General features: G+C 42.2%; 1 protein-coding gene across 3 annotated transcripts in view; it reads left to right on the plus strand.

Annotated features, from left to right (window-relative positions):
• Positions 1 to 5,533, plus strand: part of SMAD1 (SMAD family member 1) — an 83,677-nt gene extending 78,144 nt beyond the window's left edge. For all 3 annotated transcript variants that reach the window (XM_057547341.1, XM_057547339.1, XM_057547338.1), the window contains one exon: positions 4,177 to 5,533. In XM_057547341.1, the coding sequence (XP_057403324.1) occupies positions 4,177 to 4,320 (144 nt within the window). In that variant the 3' untranslated portion in view covers positions 4,321 to 5,533. The remainder of the gene's footprint in view (positions 1 to 4,176) is intronic.
• The last annotated feature ends 10,883 nt before the right edge of the window (positions 5,534 to 16,416 follow it).

Here is a 16,416-nt window from a genome sequence, read left to right on the forward strand (position 1 = left end):
CTGAGTCCGGAACCTTTTTAGTATTGAAGGAGGGTTTTTTTTTTACCTTTTAAAGAGGTTTACCTATATACTATGTACCTATGAGACTACAAAGAGCTTTCTCATCCATTATTAATGTACACTGTTTAATTTTTGACTTAGCATTTTGACTGAAATGAATTTTAAAATGAGAACAGTGACTTGCCAGCATTGTTTGTGTTTGTTGTTTTTATTGATACGGAGGAAAGAAGACCTCTTGAGAGTCAGGAGATCCAGGTTCTAGTTCTGTGTGTGTGATTAAGGCCCTGGGCTTCCTTCCTGATCCCCACTTTCATTATCTTTAAAATGGGTGGCTGCATTTGGGGAACTGTGGTGTTCATTACTGAGGTCCCTTGATAAGTCTATTGTCACTGAAGGACCACTCTAGGAGAATTTATGACCCTAATGCTCCAATTGGCTTTCTCCTCAAACTTCTTTCTTATGGATTACCCAATCAATTTTAATGATATTACTTTTACACATTTTTAATTACTGACTTTTACACAAGTAAAAACCACCATTACGCTGATAAAAAGTGTTTATAATGCAAAGATATGCATTAAAAATGTATTAGATTTCATTTATTCAGCGAACATTTTTAGCACCATTCCAGAGAATTAATACAAAGATGAAAAAGCACCTAAAGTCTCTAGCTTCAAGATGCTGATGGCCCAGTCTGTGTTTAATTATATTATAAAGTGGTAAGTATTGGAATGAAGGGTTATACAGGCTATAATGGACATAGCTAGGAAGCTGGATTTGGAGAGTTAAAGATAAACATCTTATTTTAAACCCCCTGCTGACATGATAAAGGGCAGCTACTTTATTATACATTAGCAACAAAAAATTTGCACATGGTACAACATTGTTCTTTATTAACATAAGGACTGCATACTTTGCCTTCTCACACTTAGCATCTTAGAGAAAGGATATAGAACGTTTTACTAATGTTAATAGCCAATTTTGTACTATTTTTTAAAGATGATCATTTTTGGACTTTAATATAAAACACATGCTTTATAAATTATTTGCACAGTAAACTCCACATATCTGAAAAATCCAAGTCATTTCAGCTGAACAAGTGTTTCTAGAGTTTCTGCTTTGTGCCAGTCACTGTGCTAGATGTTTGAGATCAAAGATAAATAAGATCTGGTCTCTGCCTTCAAAGAACTTCCTATCTAATGTAGGAAACATGCACATACATCTTTTGATTAAACTTAGCAGTTTGTTGGTATATGGACAAATGCTTGGATGTTTATACATGTTCATGTATCACAACTTTCTCCTGAAAGTTCTGATATTCAGACACATTTCTTGAAATTCCTGGGGTAGGTAGATAGCAGAGATAAATAGAACCTGGCCTTCTGTGACATCCCTCAGGAAACAAGGTTTATCAGGACCTTGTATGCCATCGTCCACCATACCAGTGAGCTTTTGATCTTTGCAATGGCAAAACTATTTTCCTCTTTTGTGCAGGGACTTGCTTCTGTCAGCTTTCATGTCCTAATTCAGTAATCCTGAAGATGCCTGGCAAGCTACCCTCTTGTACAGATGATTCAAGGCAATGGTTAGGTGTTACTAATTGATTCAAGACAATGGTTAGGTGTTACTAATAGATTCAAGACAATGGCTAGGTGTTACTAATAGATTAAAGACTGGCTAGGTGTTACTAATAGATTCAAGACAATGGTTAGGTGTTACTAATAGATTCAAGACAATGGCTAGGTGTTACTAATAGATTCAAGACAATGGCTAGGTGTTACTAATAGATTCAAGACAGTGGTTAGGTGTTACTAATAGATTCAAGACAGTGGTTAGGTGTTACTAATAGATTCAAGACAGTGGTTAGGTGTTACTAATAGATTCAAGACTGGCTAGGTGTTACTAATAGATTCAAGACAGTGGCTAGGTGTTACTAAATAGATTCAAGACAGTGGCTAGGTGTTACTAATAGATTCAAGACAATGGCTAGGTGTTACTAATAGATTCAAGACAGTGGCTAGGTGTTACTAATAGATTCAAGACAGTGGTTAGGTGTTACTAATAGATTCAAGACAATGGCTAGCTGTTACTAATAGATTCAAGACAGTGCTTAGGTGTTACTAATAGATTCAAGACAGTGGCTAGGTGTTAATAATAGATTCAAGACAATGCTTAGGTGTTACTAATAGATTCAAGACTGGCTAGGTGTTACTAATAGATTCAAGACAGTGGCTAGGTGTTACTAAATAGATTCAAGACAGTGGCTAGGTGTTACTAATAGATTCAAGACAATGGCTAGGTGTTACTAATAGATTCAAGACAGTGGCTAGGTGTTACTAATAGATTCAAGACAGTGGTTAGGTGTTACTAATAGATTCAAGACAGTGGCTAGGTGTTACTAATAGATTCAAGACTGGCTAGGTGTTACTAATAGATTCAAGACAGTGGCTAGGTGTTACTAATAGATTCAAGACAGTGGCTAGGTGTTACTAATAGATTCAAGACAGTGCTTAGGTGTTACTAATAGATTCAAGACAGTGGTTAGGTGTTACTAATAGATTCAAGACAGTGGCTAGGTGTTACTAATAGATTCAAGACAGTGGCTAGGTGTTATTAATAGATTCAAGACAGTGGCTAGGTGTTACTAATAGATTCAAGACAGTGGCTAGGTGTTACTAATAGATTCAAGACAATGCTTAGGTGTTACTAATAGATTCAAGACAATGGTTAAGTGTTACTAATAGATTGAAGACAGTGGTTAGGTGTTACTAATAGATTCAAGACAATGGCTAGGTGTTACTAATAGATTCAAGACAGTGGCTAGGTGTTACTAATAGATTCAAGACAGTGGTTAGGTGTTACTAATAGATTCAAGAAAGTGGTTAGGTGTTACTAATAGATTCAAGACAGTGGTTAGGTGTTACTAATAGATTCAAGACTGGCTAGGTGTTACTAATAGATTCAAGACAGTGGCTAGGTGTTACTAAATAGATTCAAGACAGTGGCTAGGTGTTACTAATAGATTCAAGACAATGGCTAGGTGTTACTAATAGATTCAAGACAGTGGCTAGGTGTTACTAATAGATTCAAGACAGTGGTTAGGTGTTACTAATAGATTCAAGACAATGGCTAGCTGTTACTAATAGATTCAAGACAGTGCTTAGGTGTTACTAATAGATTCAAGACAGTGGCTAGGTGTTAATAATAGATTCAAGACAATGCTTAGGTGTTACTAATAGATTCAAGACTGGCTAGGTGTTACTAATAGATTCAAGACAGTGGCTAGGTGTTACTAATAGATTCAAGACAGTGGTTAGGTGTTACTAATAGATTCAAGACAATGGCTAGCTGTTACTAATAGGTTCAAGACAGTGCTTAGGTGTTACTAATAGATTCAAGACAGTGGCTAGGTGTTAATAATAGATTCAAGACAATGCTTAGGTGTTACTAATAGATTCAAGACTGGCTAGGTGTTACTAATAGATTCAAGACAGTGGCTAGGTGTTACTAATAGATTCAAGACAGTGGTTAGGTGTTACTAATAGATTCAAGACTGGCTAGGTGTTACTAATAGATTCAAGACAATGCTTAGGTGTTACTAATAGATTCAAGACAATGGTTAAGTGTTACTAATAGATTGAAGACAGTGGCTAGGTGCTACTAATAGATTCAAGACAATGGTTAGGTGTTACTGATAGATTTTTGGATACTTACGTGCTCCTGCCAGTTTTGCTTAGCGATTGAAAGGTCAAGCTGTGTGTTTATAGAGACTTCAGTGGCTAAAATAGGAAGAAACAGAATGTCAATTTGTCTTACATACCTTTTTCCTTATTTTCTTGATGGTGAAGTGAGAATTTAACAACATCTGTCACAATATTATCGGTGAGATAATGGGCAATAAAAATGAAGGTTAGAAAGTGTCTTTATTACAACAGCCTTATAATGTAGTTTAAAACTTTCATTCCCCAAGACCAGTACTTCTTAATCTGGAATCCATGTATGGACTTCGGGGAGCTGTGAAATTGCCTGCCAAATCATGTGTGCACATTTGTGCACGTTTGTCTTGTGGAGAGAACCAGATCTTTAATCGGAGTGTCTGACTGTGTGAGCTCTTTTTACTTCATAAGTTTAACCACTGAGTCAAACAAGTTAAATGACCTCCAATGTTGTTTCTAGGGTTGGGGAGCAGAATATCACCGCCAAGATGTTACTAGCACCCCCTGCTGGATTGAGATCCATCTGCATGGCCCCCTCCAGTGGCTGGATAAAGTTCTTACCCAGATGGGTTCACCTCATAATCCTATTTCATCTGTGTCTTAAAACGGCCTCGGGCTTCTGCCTCTTGAAAACTATTGAGCCTTGCATGTACTTGAAGGATGGATGAGTCAGACACCATCTGAACTGACAAAGGAGCCTTGATAATACTTGACCTCTGTGACCAACTGTTGGATTCAGAAATTTAAAAACCTGGGTAACATACTGTTGATATCAAGAACCTGTTTAGTTTACATTGTAACATTCTATTGTAAAATCAACTAAAATGCATACTTTTAGCAGGACTTCGTGTATAGTTAAAGGAGAGATGGCCAAGCCAGGGACAAATCATCTATTGGAAAAACGGTCCTAAGAGAGATTCTGTTGTGTTTGGCACTTTAAGGTCATCGTTTGGCAGAAGCTGAGCATTAATAGTCTTTCTGACGTGTGTTTTTATCAGGTTTAGAGCCCATGTGGAGTCTTCTCGCATGGGTTTTCATAATATTTTAAAACTATTTGTTTAGTAATGGTTTTTGTTTGTTCGTTTTTTTTAAGTAAAGGTTAATCTTGGTGATATACATAGTAATCTTTCTAAAATTGTATGCTGACCATAATGCTGTCAGAATAATGTTAGGCATATGCTCTTTGCTAAATATATATGTACAGAATATTTGGAAGTTAAGAATTGATTAGACTAGTGGATTTAGGAGTATTGGAGGGGGCGGGGGGAGAGGGAAATGACAAATGTAGAATATACTGTAAAAATTCAGTTTGTTGCTTTAAAGAAACAAACTGATGTCTGAATTTTGCTGTGTTTCAATTTTTTAGAGATTTTATCCTACCTTTTTTTTTTTTTCCATCTTCTATCCCATCCTCTCCAAAAAACAGTTATGCAGCTGGTTAATTCATATAACTGTGAGAGCAAATGAATAATTCCTGCTATTCTGAAATTGACTGCCTGTATGTTTCAGTACCAATTGTATGAAGTGCTTGAATTTAATAAGGAGTTTTTATGGAGTTTACAATACAGAAATAGGCTTTAATTTTCAGGTGAATTGTTTGCCAAACCTAGTAACTGTTAAATATTTGGAGGATTTAAGGAACATCTCAGTTTAAATCCATTTCAAACTTTTTAAGTTTTTTTGTACTATGTTTGGTTTTATTTTTCTTCTGCTAATCTTTTATATTCACTTACGCTCTCGTACATTGAGTACTTTTTTTCCAAAACTAGTGGGTTTTCTCTACTGGAAATTTTAAATAAACCTGTCATTATTGCTTACTTTGATTAAAAACTTGTTTCCTTTCTTCACGCACAAGATTTTAAGATTAATAAAGTTCACCACTCTCTTGAGAGATTTTTCTCAAATATTCTTTGCCAAACATAACACACTAGATGACTGAAAACCTAAATTGCAGAGACAGGGAGACTGAATCATGAAAAGAGCAGAATCCCTTTAAATCAGAAAAGAAAGGACATACGGAACTTGAAAAATTAAGAGAAAGCTAACTTGCACAACCTGGAATTCCAGACCTAAACGTACAGGCTTTCTCGTGTGAGCAGGGTCAGCCGCAGCCATTATTGGTGGACGCCCCTGAGTCCACCGAAGGTCCCAATTTCTAAACTTCAGATGGGGATGCAAGGATGAACGTGAAAGGATGTAACACTGGGGGAAGAAGGAGAACTAAAACTGCAGCGAGACAGGGTGATCGCTTCTGCCGTCTACTTGTGACTGGGATGAGCCCATCCTCTCTCTCTCAGCCCCACCTCACCCCCAACATGGAGTTTGCCTACAAAGGACACAGATTTGGGAAGACTCAGATTCTTCCCTGGCCAAATAGATGCCACTGTTTCTCCTGTACATTTTTTTTTTAATTTTTTTTTTTTAATTTTTATTTATTTATGGCTGTGTTGGGTCTTCGTTTCTGTGCGAGGGCTTTCTCTAGTTGCGGCAAGTGGGGGCCACTCTTCATCGCGGTGCGCTGGCCTCTCACCATCGCGGCCTCTGTTCTTGCGGAGCACAGGCTCCAGACGCGCAGGCTCAGCAATTGTGGCTCACGGGCCCAGTTGCTCCGCGGCATGTGGGATCCTCCCAGCCCAGGGCTCGAACCCGTGTCCCCTGCATTGGCAGGCAGATTCTCAACCACTGCGCCACCAGGGAAGCCCTCTCCTGTACATTTTTATACCTCTTTCCCAGAGGTATTTATCAGCCCCTTCTACTCCCCAAACTATGACCAAGCAGAAATTTCTGCTGCATCTTGCTGTCTCCAAAAGCATCGTGGTGTACGTGTAGAAAGCCCTGAATGGAAGACCTCCATTACGACACACATTTATGCTTTGCTAGGGCATTTCACTTCTGTGAACCTCTGTCCTCATCTGTAAAATGGAGGTAATGTCGTTGTGTCCTCATCACAGGTTGAGGGGAGGATCTATTGGAAGAAAAATGTGTTTGAATATACCTGGCAAACATAACTGCCGTGCCAGTATGGGCTCACTCTTTACTTTGACGCCGCCAGCCCCCACCCCCCACCCCCGTGCTCTGTTTTCTCACTTACCTGCTATCATTCCTGGCCCAGGTGTTCTGGATACACAATGGGGATTGGTGAGCTGTAATAAAAGGAGATTAATAAAACTATCAGGCGTCAGCAATGAAGTATAACTGGAAATTGTCTAAGAATAAAGAGCTCAGGTCAGGATTTCTCACCTTGTTCCTAGTGGACAGCTATTTTTTGCTTTCCCCGAGTTCCTGGGGCTGCCTGCTAAGACAGTTATGCAAGGGGTTAATTGGTGTAGCTATGCTGGCAGCCAGCTTGGAGATCTATCAGGTGAAACCCCCAGATTGTCCAGAAGATTGAAACGTACTGGGTCCACGACCCTAGGAGTTGGCAGTGTGGTCCTCATACAACTGCAATTATTTGTATTTTTGGTGAAATCCTAGGACTGTTGTCATCAGCCATAGGAGGCTTTTAAGTCTCCTGGAAGTTTTTAATTAAAGGAATGAAAAAGTCAAAGCTACCATTTGTTTGGATTACTAGAAAAAATTTAAGCTAGTTCAAACAAACAAAAAAGGCGATGTGAACTGTTTCATAGTAGACATGTTTTCTGCCCCTAAGAGAGCACTATGTGGGATGATTAGAAGTGGAGGGCCCTGAAGCCACTGCTTCACTCCACTACTTCATAGAATTAGACCTCCAGCAAGTTTCTGAACTTTTCTGCACTTATTTCCTCATCTGTAAAAACAGGCAATGGGACTTCCCTGGTGGCTCAGTGGTTAAGAATCTGCCTGCTGATGCAGGGGACATGGGTTCGAGCCCTGGGCCAGGAAGATCCCACACGCCATGGAGCAACTAAGCCAGTGCACCACAGCTACTGAGCCTGCGCTCTAGAGCCCGCGAGCCACAACTACTGAAGCCCGTGTGCCTAGAGCCCATGCTCTGCGACAAGAGAAGCCACCGCAATGAGAAGCCCATGCACCGCAATGAAGAGTAGCCCCTGCTCACCGCAGCTAGAGAAAGCCTGTGTGCAGCAACAAAGACCCAACACAGCCAAGAATAAATAAATAAATGAAGTTATTTTTAAAAAAGGCAATAAAGCCTACCTCATGGGTTATCTCGGAGATTAAGTCCATACATTCAAAGCACTTAGGGACCTCTCAATGAGTATTAATACTACTGATTAAATCTGGCTCAGGAGACAATCCAAAAGGAGTTCAATTCAACGAACATTTGAGGAAGACCTACTTACCTTTAAGGCATTTATTAATAAGCACAGTGGGAAATCCTGACCTAAAGGATTTTACAGCTCAGTGAGAGAAACCCAAAGGGAGAAAACTAGCAATTTGTGAGTGTCCACTGAGCCAGGCTTTGTGCCTGAAGTTTCCACACATACTGTTTCATCCTCACAAGGATGTGTGAACTACAATGTCCTTGACTCCTTGTGTCCTTTTTTTTAATAAATGTTTTCTAACTAATTCAGAAGCTAAATAACTTGTCCAAAGTCACCTAGCTAGGTAGTATGGGAATCAGAATTTCAATTCTGGTCTGATTAAAAAATCTAGAGTTGGGACTTCCCTGGCAGCCCAGTGGTTAAGACGCTGCACTTCCACTGCAGGGGGCACGGGTTCGATCCCTGGTCGGAGGACTAAGATCCCACATGCCACGCAGTGCAGCCAAAAAAAAATTAAAATCGAGAGTTAATTCCATTATATTCTTACTCTTGTCAGTTTGCAGACATGTAAACTTACTATAAAATAAGGCAAGGACTTCCCTGGTGGTGCAGTGGTTAAGAATCTTCCCGCCAATGCAGAGGACACGGGTTCGAGCCCTGGTCCGGGAAGATCCCACATGCTGCGGAGTAACTAAGCCTGTGCACCACAACTACTGAGCCTGCGCTCTAGAACCCACAAGCCACAACTACTGAGCCCGTGTGCCACAACTACTGAAGCCCACGTGCCTAGAGCCCAAGCTCCGCAACAAGAGAAGCCACCGCAATGAGAAGCCCATGCACCGCAATGAAGGGTAGCCCCTGCTCGCTGCAACTAGAGAAAAGCCTGCGAACAGCAACAAAGACCCAATGCAGCCAGAAGTAAATAAATAAAATTTAAAAAATAATAATAATAAAATAAGGCAAAATGAAAAGCATAGAAGAGAACAGAGGAAAGAAAAATGTTCGGACTTGGCTGAGTGGAGATCAATGAAGGTTTTAGAGAGAGTGGTGTTTAAAGTTGAACCTTGAAGGATGAAAACATTTTGAAATTTTGAGGCAAGAGAACAGTCTGAGTAGAAGTGTGTGTGACAGTCACCTGTTGTTTGGAACACCCCAGCATCTGCCCACCAATTTCTAAAGACCCGTCTCCAGCCCACAGGGTTACTGTGGGATTTACCATACAGTATAATGTGATGTCTCTTCTGGCTACTGTCACATGGTCCAGGCAGGGGCCTGTTCTGGGACTGGAAATAGGGAAGAGGGTTTTTCTGTGCCTGGCTGAAGCTATGGTAAACCTTGGGAATTGTCTCCTGCCATCTCTTCTGCTACCTGTGCTGGAGACAAAAAGTGAGAGAGATAGGGTTCTCAGGGAATCTTGGTTCCTGGGTCTAGGATTTCCCAAGTGCTGCCATGTTCCTGTTCTTGGCTATCCTGGGACACACCAGAATCTCTAGGGAGAATCCCCTCTTCTGCTTCATGTAGTTTGATTTGCGTTTTTGTTACCTGCAAGCAAATGTGACTTAAGCAATACAAGTAAGAACACATTTGACTTTTTAAAGATAGATCATTTTTGTAGGTAATTTTAACCAAAGCAATTCTTGTTCATGCAAGATTTTTAAAGTCCAAGAAAAACAAAAAGAAGAAACAAAGTCACCTGTACTAACCCTTGATAAGTAAGTTTATCCTTGAACTAGGTGATTCTGATAACCTGGCAGAGAGATACTCAGCAGGCTATAGGAAATTCAGGTCTAAAGGTTGGTCTTATTAGAGAGATGATGATTCGCTCCATTTGTTAAGCAGTTACTGGCACCAGTCCTGTGCCAGCCACCGTGCAGGATGATAAAAGTAAACAGATCCTCGGCCCTGCCCTCAAGGAGCCTGCACTCTATTTTTTTTTTTTTAATTTTATTTATTTATTTATTTATCTGTTTTTTTTGACTGTGTTGGGTCTTCGTTTCCGTGCTAGGGCTTTCTCTAGTTGCGACAAGCGGGGGCCACTCTTCATCACGGTGCGCGGGCCTCTCACCTTCGCGGCCTCTCCTGTTGCGGAGCACAGGCTCCAGACGCGCAGGCTCAGTAGTTGTGGCTCACGGGCCCAGTTGCTCCGCGACATGTGGGATCCTCCCAAACCAGGGCTCGAACCCGTGTCCCCTGCATCAGCAGGCAGACTCTTAACCGCTGCGCCACCAGGGAAGCCCCGCCTGCACTCTATTGATAGAGGCAGACAAGTGAATAGGCAACGACACAGTGCCGTGACAGCGAGGGGCCCAGAAGGGGATATAAACGGGACCAGAAGAGTAAGGGAAGACTTATAACAGGAGATGGTGCCTCCAGGCTCAGTCTTAGTGTGCTGGCCAGGAATGATACGGGCATGGGATGGGTGGGGAAGGATGTGTGCCAGGCAGGAGGGGCAGAGGGTGGGAGAGCCTGGCACCTTTGGGGGCAAAAATGCAGTGTAGCTGAAGTGTAGGGCAATTTGCAATGGTAAAGGAAAGAATGGAGGGGAAAGAAGGGGCCAGGTCATTAAAGATCTTGTATATGTAATACTAAAAATGGGATTTCCCCCCTAGAATTTTAGCTCCTAGAGATCTCAACCTAGAAGTGGTTATGACAGTCCAGAGTCCAGGAGAGAATCTACAGTGAAGCATACACGCAAGGAGCAGAGAGGAGCTAACAACGTAGAAAAGAATCGTAGAAACCAAGGGGAGCATGTCAATAAGGAGGGTTTAAAGAACAACAGGAAGAGAACAGATGCAGAAAGGTGAGAACTTAGAAAAGGTGTACGCTTGGTACTTAGGAAGTCTCTGGCAACCTTAGAAGTTTTGGGGGGTGGTGCATAAAGCCAACAGATAAGGGTTAGAGAGTCTGGACTAAAAAAGTGGAGGCAAAGAGCATTGAATCTGGAAAAGTTGAGTGGTGCAGAGGAGACAAGGAAGTGAATATGGTGGCTGGAGAGAGGAGGATGTGAGGACAAAGTGTTAGAACAAAGCTGTGTTAGAACAAAGAGCTGTGGCACGCCTGTGAGATGACGTGGCCTCTTCGGTGAGGTCATCCACCACAAGAGGATAAGGCTGGGCTGAGGAAGAGTGGAAGGGCCACGGCAGGTGCTGAAGAGAGGACTCAACCAGCAACAAGCTCGAGCCCTGGGAGAGCATCATTGGCACGGCCGAGGTGGGGGACATGGCCTGGAAGTGGATCCCATCTTCATGGTTCCATAAAGGCTCTGGAATCGGGGGCAGGATTAGAGAAAAAGACTGTGGTAAGATTCCCAGAGTTGATTATTGACAAGGCAGTCCTGGGGAAACTCAAGGGGACTAATGACCATCATTGGAACGGTGGCCCAGGTGGTCCAGGCTGAGAAGCAAATGAGGAATGAGAAACCAAGCAGGAGTCGCTGGGAAACTGGGATGAGACCAGAGAGCATGTTTGGTGTGAATGACCACAGCCTGCTCTCCTTCCATCACTCAGAGAAATTTGAAAATGCTGCATCTCAGACAATAAATCCTGAACCAAGGCCCTTCATAAAGGGTGCTTTGTGGGGTAGAGCTGTGAAAGTGGTTGGAGGAAAGAAAATCAAGGAACCAAGAAGTAAGCTGAGAGGAGTCAAGTGTGTCATAGGGAAGAACAAATCTGACTCCATATTGGATCTGTTTCTTTGACTTTGTATTCTGTTGCTGTTGCTAGGAGTTAAGAATGTTGCCTAGAGCCTGAAATATACAGGATAGCTCATCCTCAAGGCTCTGACCTTTAAAGGGATAACACTTTTCTATTCACATAGAGAGAAAAAGTTGCAGAGCAGAGAATAATATTTGTCTTGCTGCAGGTTTGTAGGAACACCATGACCTGACCTACATGGACTGCTGCAAGAACAAAGGATTCCGGCACCAAGAAGTTTGTAACAACCAGCCACAGCCCCTCCCCTTTTAGTATAAAAGAAGCCTGAGGGGCTTCCCTAGTGGCGCAGTGGTTGAGAATCTGCCTGCCAATGCAGGGGACACGGGTTTGAGCCCTGGTCTGGGAAGATCCCACATGCCGCGGAGCAACTAGGCCCGTGAGCCACAACTACTGAGCCTGCGCGTCTGGAGCCTGTGCTCCGCAACAAGAAAGGCCGCGACAGTGAGAGGCCCGCGCACCGCGATGAAGAGTGGCCCCCACTTGCCGCAACTAGAGAAAGCCCTCGCACAGAAACAAAGACCCAACACAGCCAAAAATAAATAAATAAATAAATAAAAATTTAAAAAAAAAAAAAAAAAAAAAAAAAAAAGAAGCCTGAGTTCTAACTCGGGGAAGATGGTTCTTTGGGACACTGGTCCACCATCTTCTTGGTCTGCTGGCTTTCCGACTAAAGTCACTATTCCTTGCCCCAGCACCTCGTCTCTCGATTTACTGGCCTGTCGTGTGGTGAGCAGTTAAGAGCTTGGACTAGGTAACAAGTGTTTTTGCCCATCATTGTGTCACCAGATAGTGCTTAACCCGTGATAGGTACTCCATAAAAAATGAATGAATGAATGATATGGTCTAACAGCATGGATACGGAGGTCATTTAGGGTGATGGAGGAGACAGTGTAGGAGCTTACAGTGGAATTAGGGCAAGGGACCAGCAGAACTACTGTAGTGAGAAAAAAGAATCCAGAAGAACATCAGTCTTCAAGGGAAGACAAATAGGAAAGAAAGCCAGAGAGACTTAGGAGCGTCTATCGATTCATCCCAGGATCCGAGAGGGAGCCAAGTGGAAGGTGAAAAGCTTCCTTCTCCCCAGTGCTTGGCATATTTCACACACACTAATTTACGTCATCTGTGTCTTTTAAAGATTCCCTGTGCCTGAGGTTTTGGAAAGGATTTCTGAAGAATTTCTTGCTCAGTTCATAGGGTTCGTGATACAGTTAAATAAAATAGGAACTCAAGAAAGAGGAAACAGGTGTGGGGAGGAGTGAAGTTGATGAAGCTCATGGGGTAGAATTCTGGGCTCCTGGGAGTCTTATTTCTTGTATTTCAGGTTATAGACTAGTTGCTTCCCCAGATGATATGATGTCAACAATAATGTGCATAATAAGAGCAGGGTCAGCAAGCGGAATAAATGGAAGGCAGTGGGACGGACACAATAGCAGGACAGGAAGATGGTGATCCTAGCTGCTCTAGAATGTGAGGGCAGTCTCCTCCACTTCCCAAAGCACACCAGATTTCCAGCAGGCGAAAGAAGAGTAAAGCAGAAGAGCTGCTTGCCCACTGCCAGTTCTAGGGACCATGGGTGTGGAAACTTTGGGTAATTTCTGGGCTGATACAATACCAGCTGAATCATTTAGAGCAGTAGGTTTTTCTTAAAAGAATATGTCTCATTGGGGCTTCCCTGGTGGCGCAGTGGTTGAGAATCTGCCTGCCAATACAGGGGACATGGGTTCGAGCCCTGGTCTGGGAAGATCCCACATGCCGCGGAGCAACTAGGCCCGTGAGCCACAACTACTGAGCCTGCGCGTCTGGAGCCTGTGCTCCACAACGAGAGAGGCCGCGATAGTGAGAGGCCCGCGCACCGCGATGAAGAGTGGCCCCCGCTGGCCGCAACTAGAGAAAGCCCTCGCACAGAAACGAAGACCCAACACAGTCAAAAATAAATAAATAAATTAAAAAAAAAAAAGAATATGTTTCGTGTATTGCCTGCATTGGGTCTACAGTGTTTTCTTACACTAGCAGAATTTATTAAAAAGAAATAATTTGCCCAAGCCTTGCAAGTTATTGTGCTAGATTTAGATTTCACTGCTAGGTTTCCCCCAACACAGTAGCTGAGCTGGTAGCCTCCATGTTAGTTGATTTATTTGTTCCATATACATTTCTTATTTTTTTCTGGGAGAAGTGGGATTGGAAAAATTGTAGGCAGTTTACTGCAAAGTCTATTTTTATTGAGTCTGTTGACTTTTATCATTCTTAAGTGGTTTTCAAGGCAGTGGTGCCCAAAGAGGGTGCTGTAGGGAATCCTGAGGGCTGCAGTTTCCAAGCAGTGGAACTGAAAACCTCTTCGGCAGATCTGGAAGCTCGGTCCTGGCAATTGAGAGGCCATAATCCACTCCAGTTGAAACGTAACATGATATTTAACAGGCAGGGCTGTATTATATTTAAAAGGTAGAGACTGACTTCTCTAAGGAAGACTGTGAAAAGCTGACAATGTGTAAATTCCGCCCCCCTTGATCGGAAAACCAAATAAATCCAAGTAACACAGCTCAGCTCTCTTTATCCCTTAACATAGAGTAAGTTTTAAAAAGGAAAAAAAGAGAGAAGAAAAATATTGAAATTGAGCTGCTGTTACCCTTTAGGACTAGATACCCTTTGAGAACCTGAGGGAGAAAATGTTCTTCTTTCCCTTGGTCTTGGGTCAGAGTCGCCTCCACCTTATCTCCATCCCATGTGGATGTGATTGTTGAGTCAGGGCACCTGAGTTATAGGGACCTGTTTTTAATGCTGGCTCCATCACTTTCAAGCTGTGTCATTTCAGGCAAGTGAATGAATGTCTGAGCTTCAGTCTCACTGTCTGTAAAATGGGAAAATAATAGCCATGTTCTCGTAGGTTGTGTGATTCACACTGAATGTTTGGTGCAGAGCCAGGCACGCTGTGAATGCTTAGTAGTGGCTTGGTGGCATTGGTTATGCTGACCCAGTGGGCTTCATAAATGCAGGTCTCTCAATAAAGGGGGGTGGTAGGCTCTTTGGTACCTCTGGGAGTTGGTAGATGACCTGAAACCCGTAAGAATTTTTCAAATCCCCATAACAATAATAAACATTCTAGTAAAGAAAAATGCAGTGAGTTCTGGCAAAGGAAAAAAAAAAAAAGAAATGCCCAGTGTGTAGCATAACTAATGTTAATAAAACATAAATCTTGTCCATGTCCCCCTGATGCTTCCAACAAGAATCCTGTCTGTGGAGTCTTCATTTTGTTTTGTTTTTCTGCATTTTTTTCTTTTTTTTAATTAAATGAAAGATTCTTTAAATTCTATAGTGCTTTACAATTTTCAAAAGTTTCACACACATGATTTCATATAATCCCATAATGACCCCCTTTTCTCCTCCACCCCTATGTTGCCCCTCCCCCTCTCCCCACTGGTAACCGCTAGTTTGTTCTCTGTATCTATGAATCTGCTTCTTTTTTGATTTATTCACTAGTCTGTTGTATTTTTTAGATTCCAAATGAGTGATATCCATCTGTGGATTCTTGACTGAAGAAGCTTGAGGTGACTATATTGAAAGTTTTATCCTATTTGCTAAATACTTGTGCTGTCGAGGTGCTTATAAATATTGATTTTCATTTACATCACTCCCTACGTCACCCCTAATTTAGAGACTAACTCCTTGGTAGGATATCTCTTCTAAAAACATTTCTAATTTCTAATTCTAAAAACATTTCTTTATTCCTGGTTCCATTTCTACTTGAATGTTTGCCACGCCTGATCTCAGACCTGTAACTTTCACCACCAGTCTCAGGGTGCTGCTAACCCCAGAGGATTCAAGCCACTCTTCTGTGCTTGCTATCACCCGGATTCTACTTCATCTGCTGAAAGAACGCGCCACTGGGAATTCTCATCCTTTGCCACAACTTCAGCCATTGTCCGTCTGTGTAGTGCCACATTCCAGATTCTTGTTTATCCCTCTGTAGGCAAGGATTTATTTTGGTAGTGTAATTTTGTCTCCGCTGGTCGGGACATGGAAGGCTCCTGTTCTACTTCTGGAAGGGTATGATTCCTAACTGGTTGAACTGGCAGCCATTCTGCCCTGGGTGTCTGCCTAAGTACACAGCAGATTCTACCCTTACCAGTCATCAGATATTAATAGCTCACTTGTATCTAGTAAAATCCATTAACTCAGGGCCCTACCAATTTTCCTACCCCACCCCCTTGCTTGCCTAAATATATTTAGAAACTTCAATTAACATAGGTCCTTTTGAGAGGAAGGAGACAAGATAAACCTAATTTAAACTTTATAGGATATGTAATTCTACTTAAGCATAAGGCATTAAAGGTAACGCCATTAAGAAGTGTCTCTGAAGCTAATCCCCGTAGGACACTGAAACGCTTTAAAATTTGAGCCCTTGAGAAGCTCACACCCCGATGGGGTGTGACATTGATCTATGTTTAAAATGGGTGGAGGGTTTCTATATATATATTCCAGCCTCTAGCTTCTGTTTTTGGGGAAACTGGGTGCAGGATGAAGTAAGGGAGAGAGAAAGGCTTTGAGTCAGAGAATTGCTTCCTGATCCTGGCCCCGGAGCTCCCTTCGTGGTGACCTCTGTGAAGTTCTCCAGATCCTCTGAGGCCAGCTTTTCTCTCTGTAAAGTGGGAAACAAACTCTTCAGGGATGTTGTAAAGATTAGGAATGATTATGTAAAGTGCTGCTTGCCATACCTGTCACCCGAGTTGATGCCCAATAAACAGTAGTTGCCATTATTATGTTTGGTTGAGCCGGCGGGGTGATTTGTT

This window comes from Balaenoptera acutorostrata, chromosome 5 (assembly GCF_949987535.1).
Source record: "Balaenoptera acutorostrata chromosome 5, mBalAcu1.1, whole genome shotgun sequence".
NCBI classification, from domain to species: domain Eukaryota; kingdom Metazoa; phylum Chordata; class Mammalia; order Artiodactyla; family Balaenopteridae; genus Balaenoptera; species Balaenoptera acutorostrata.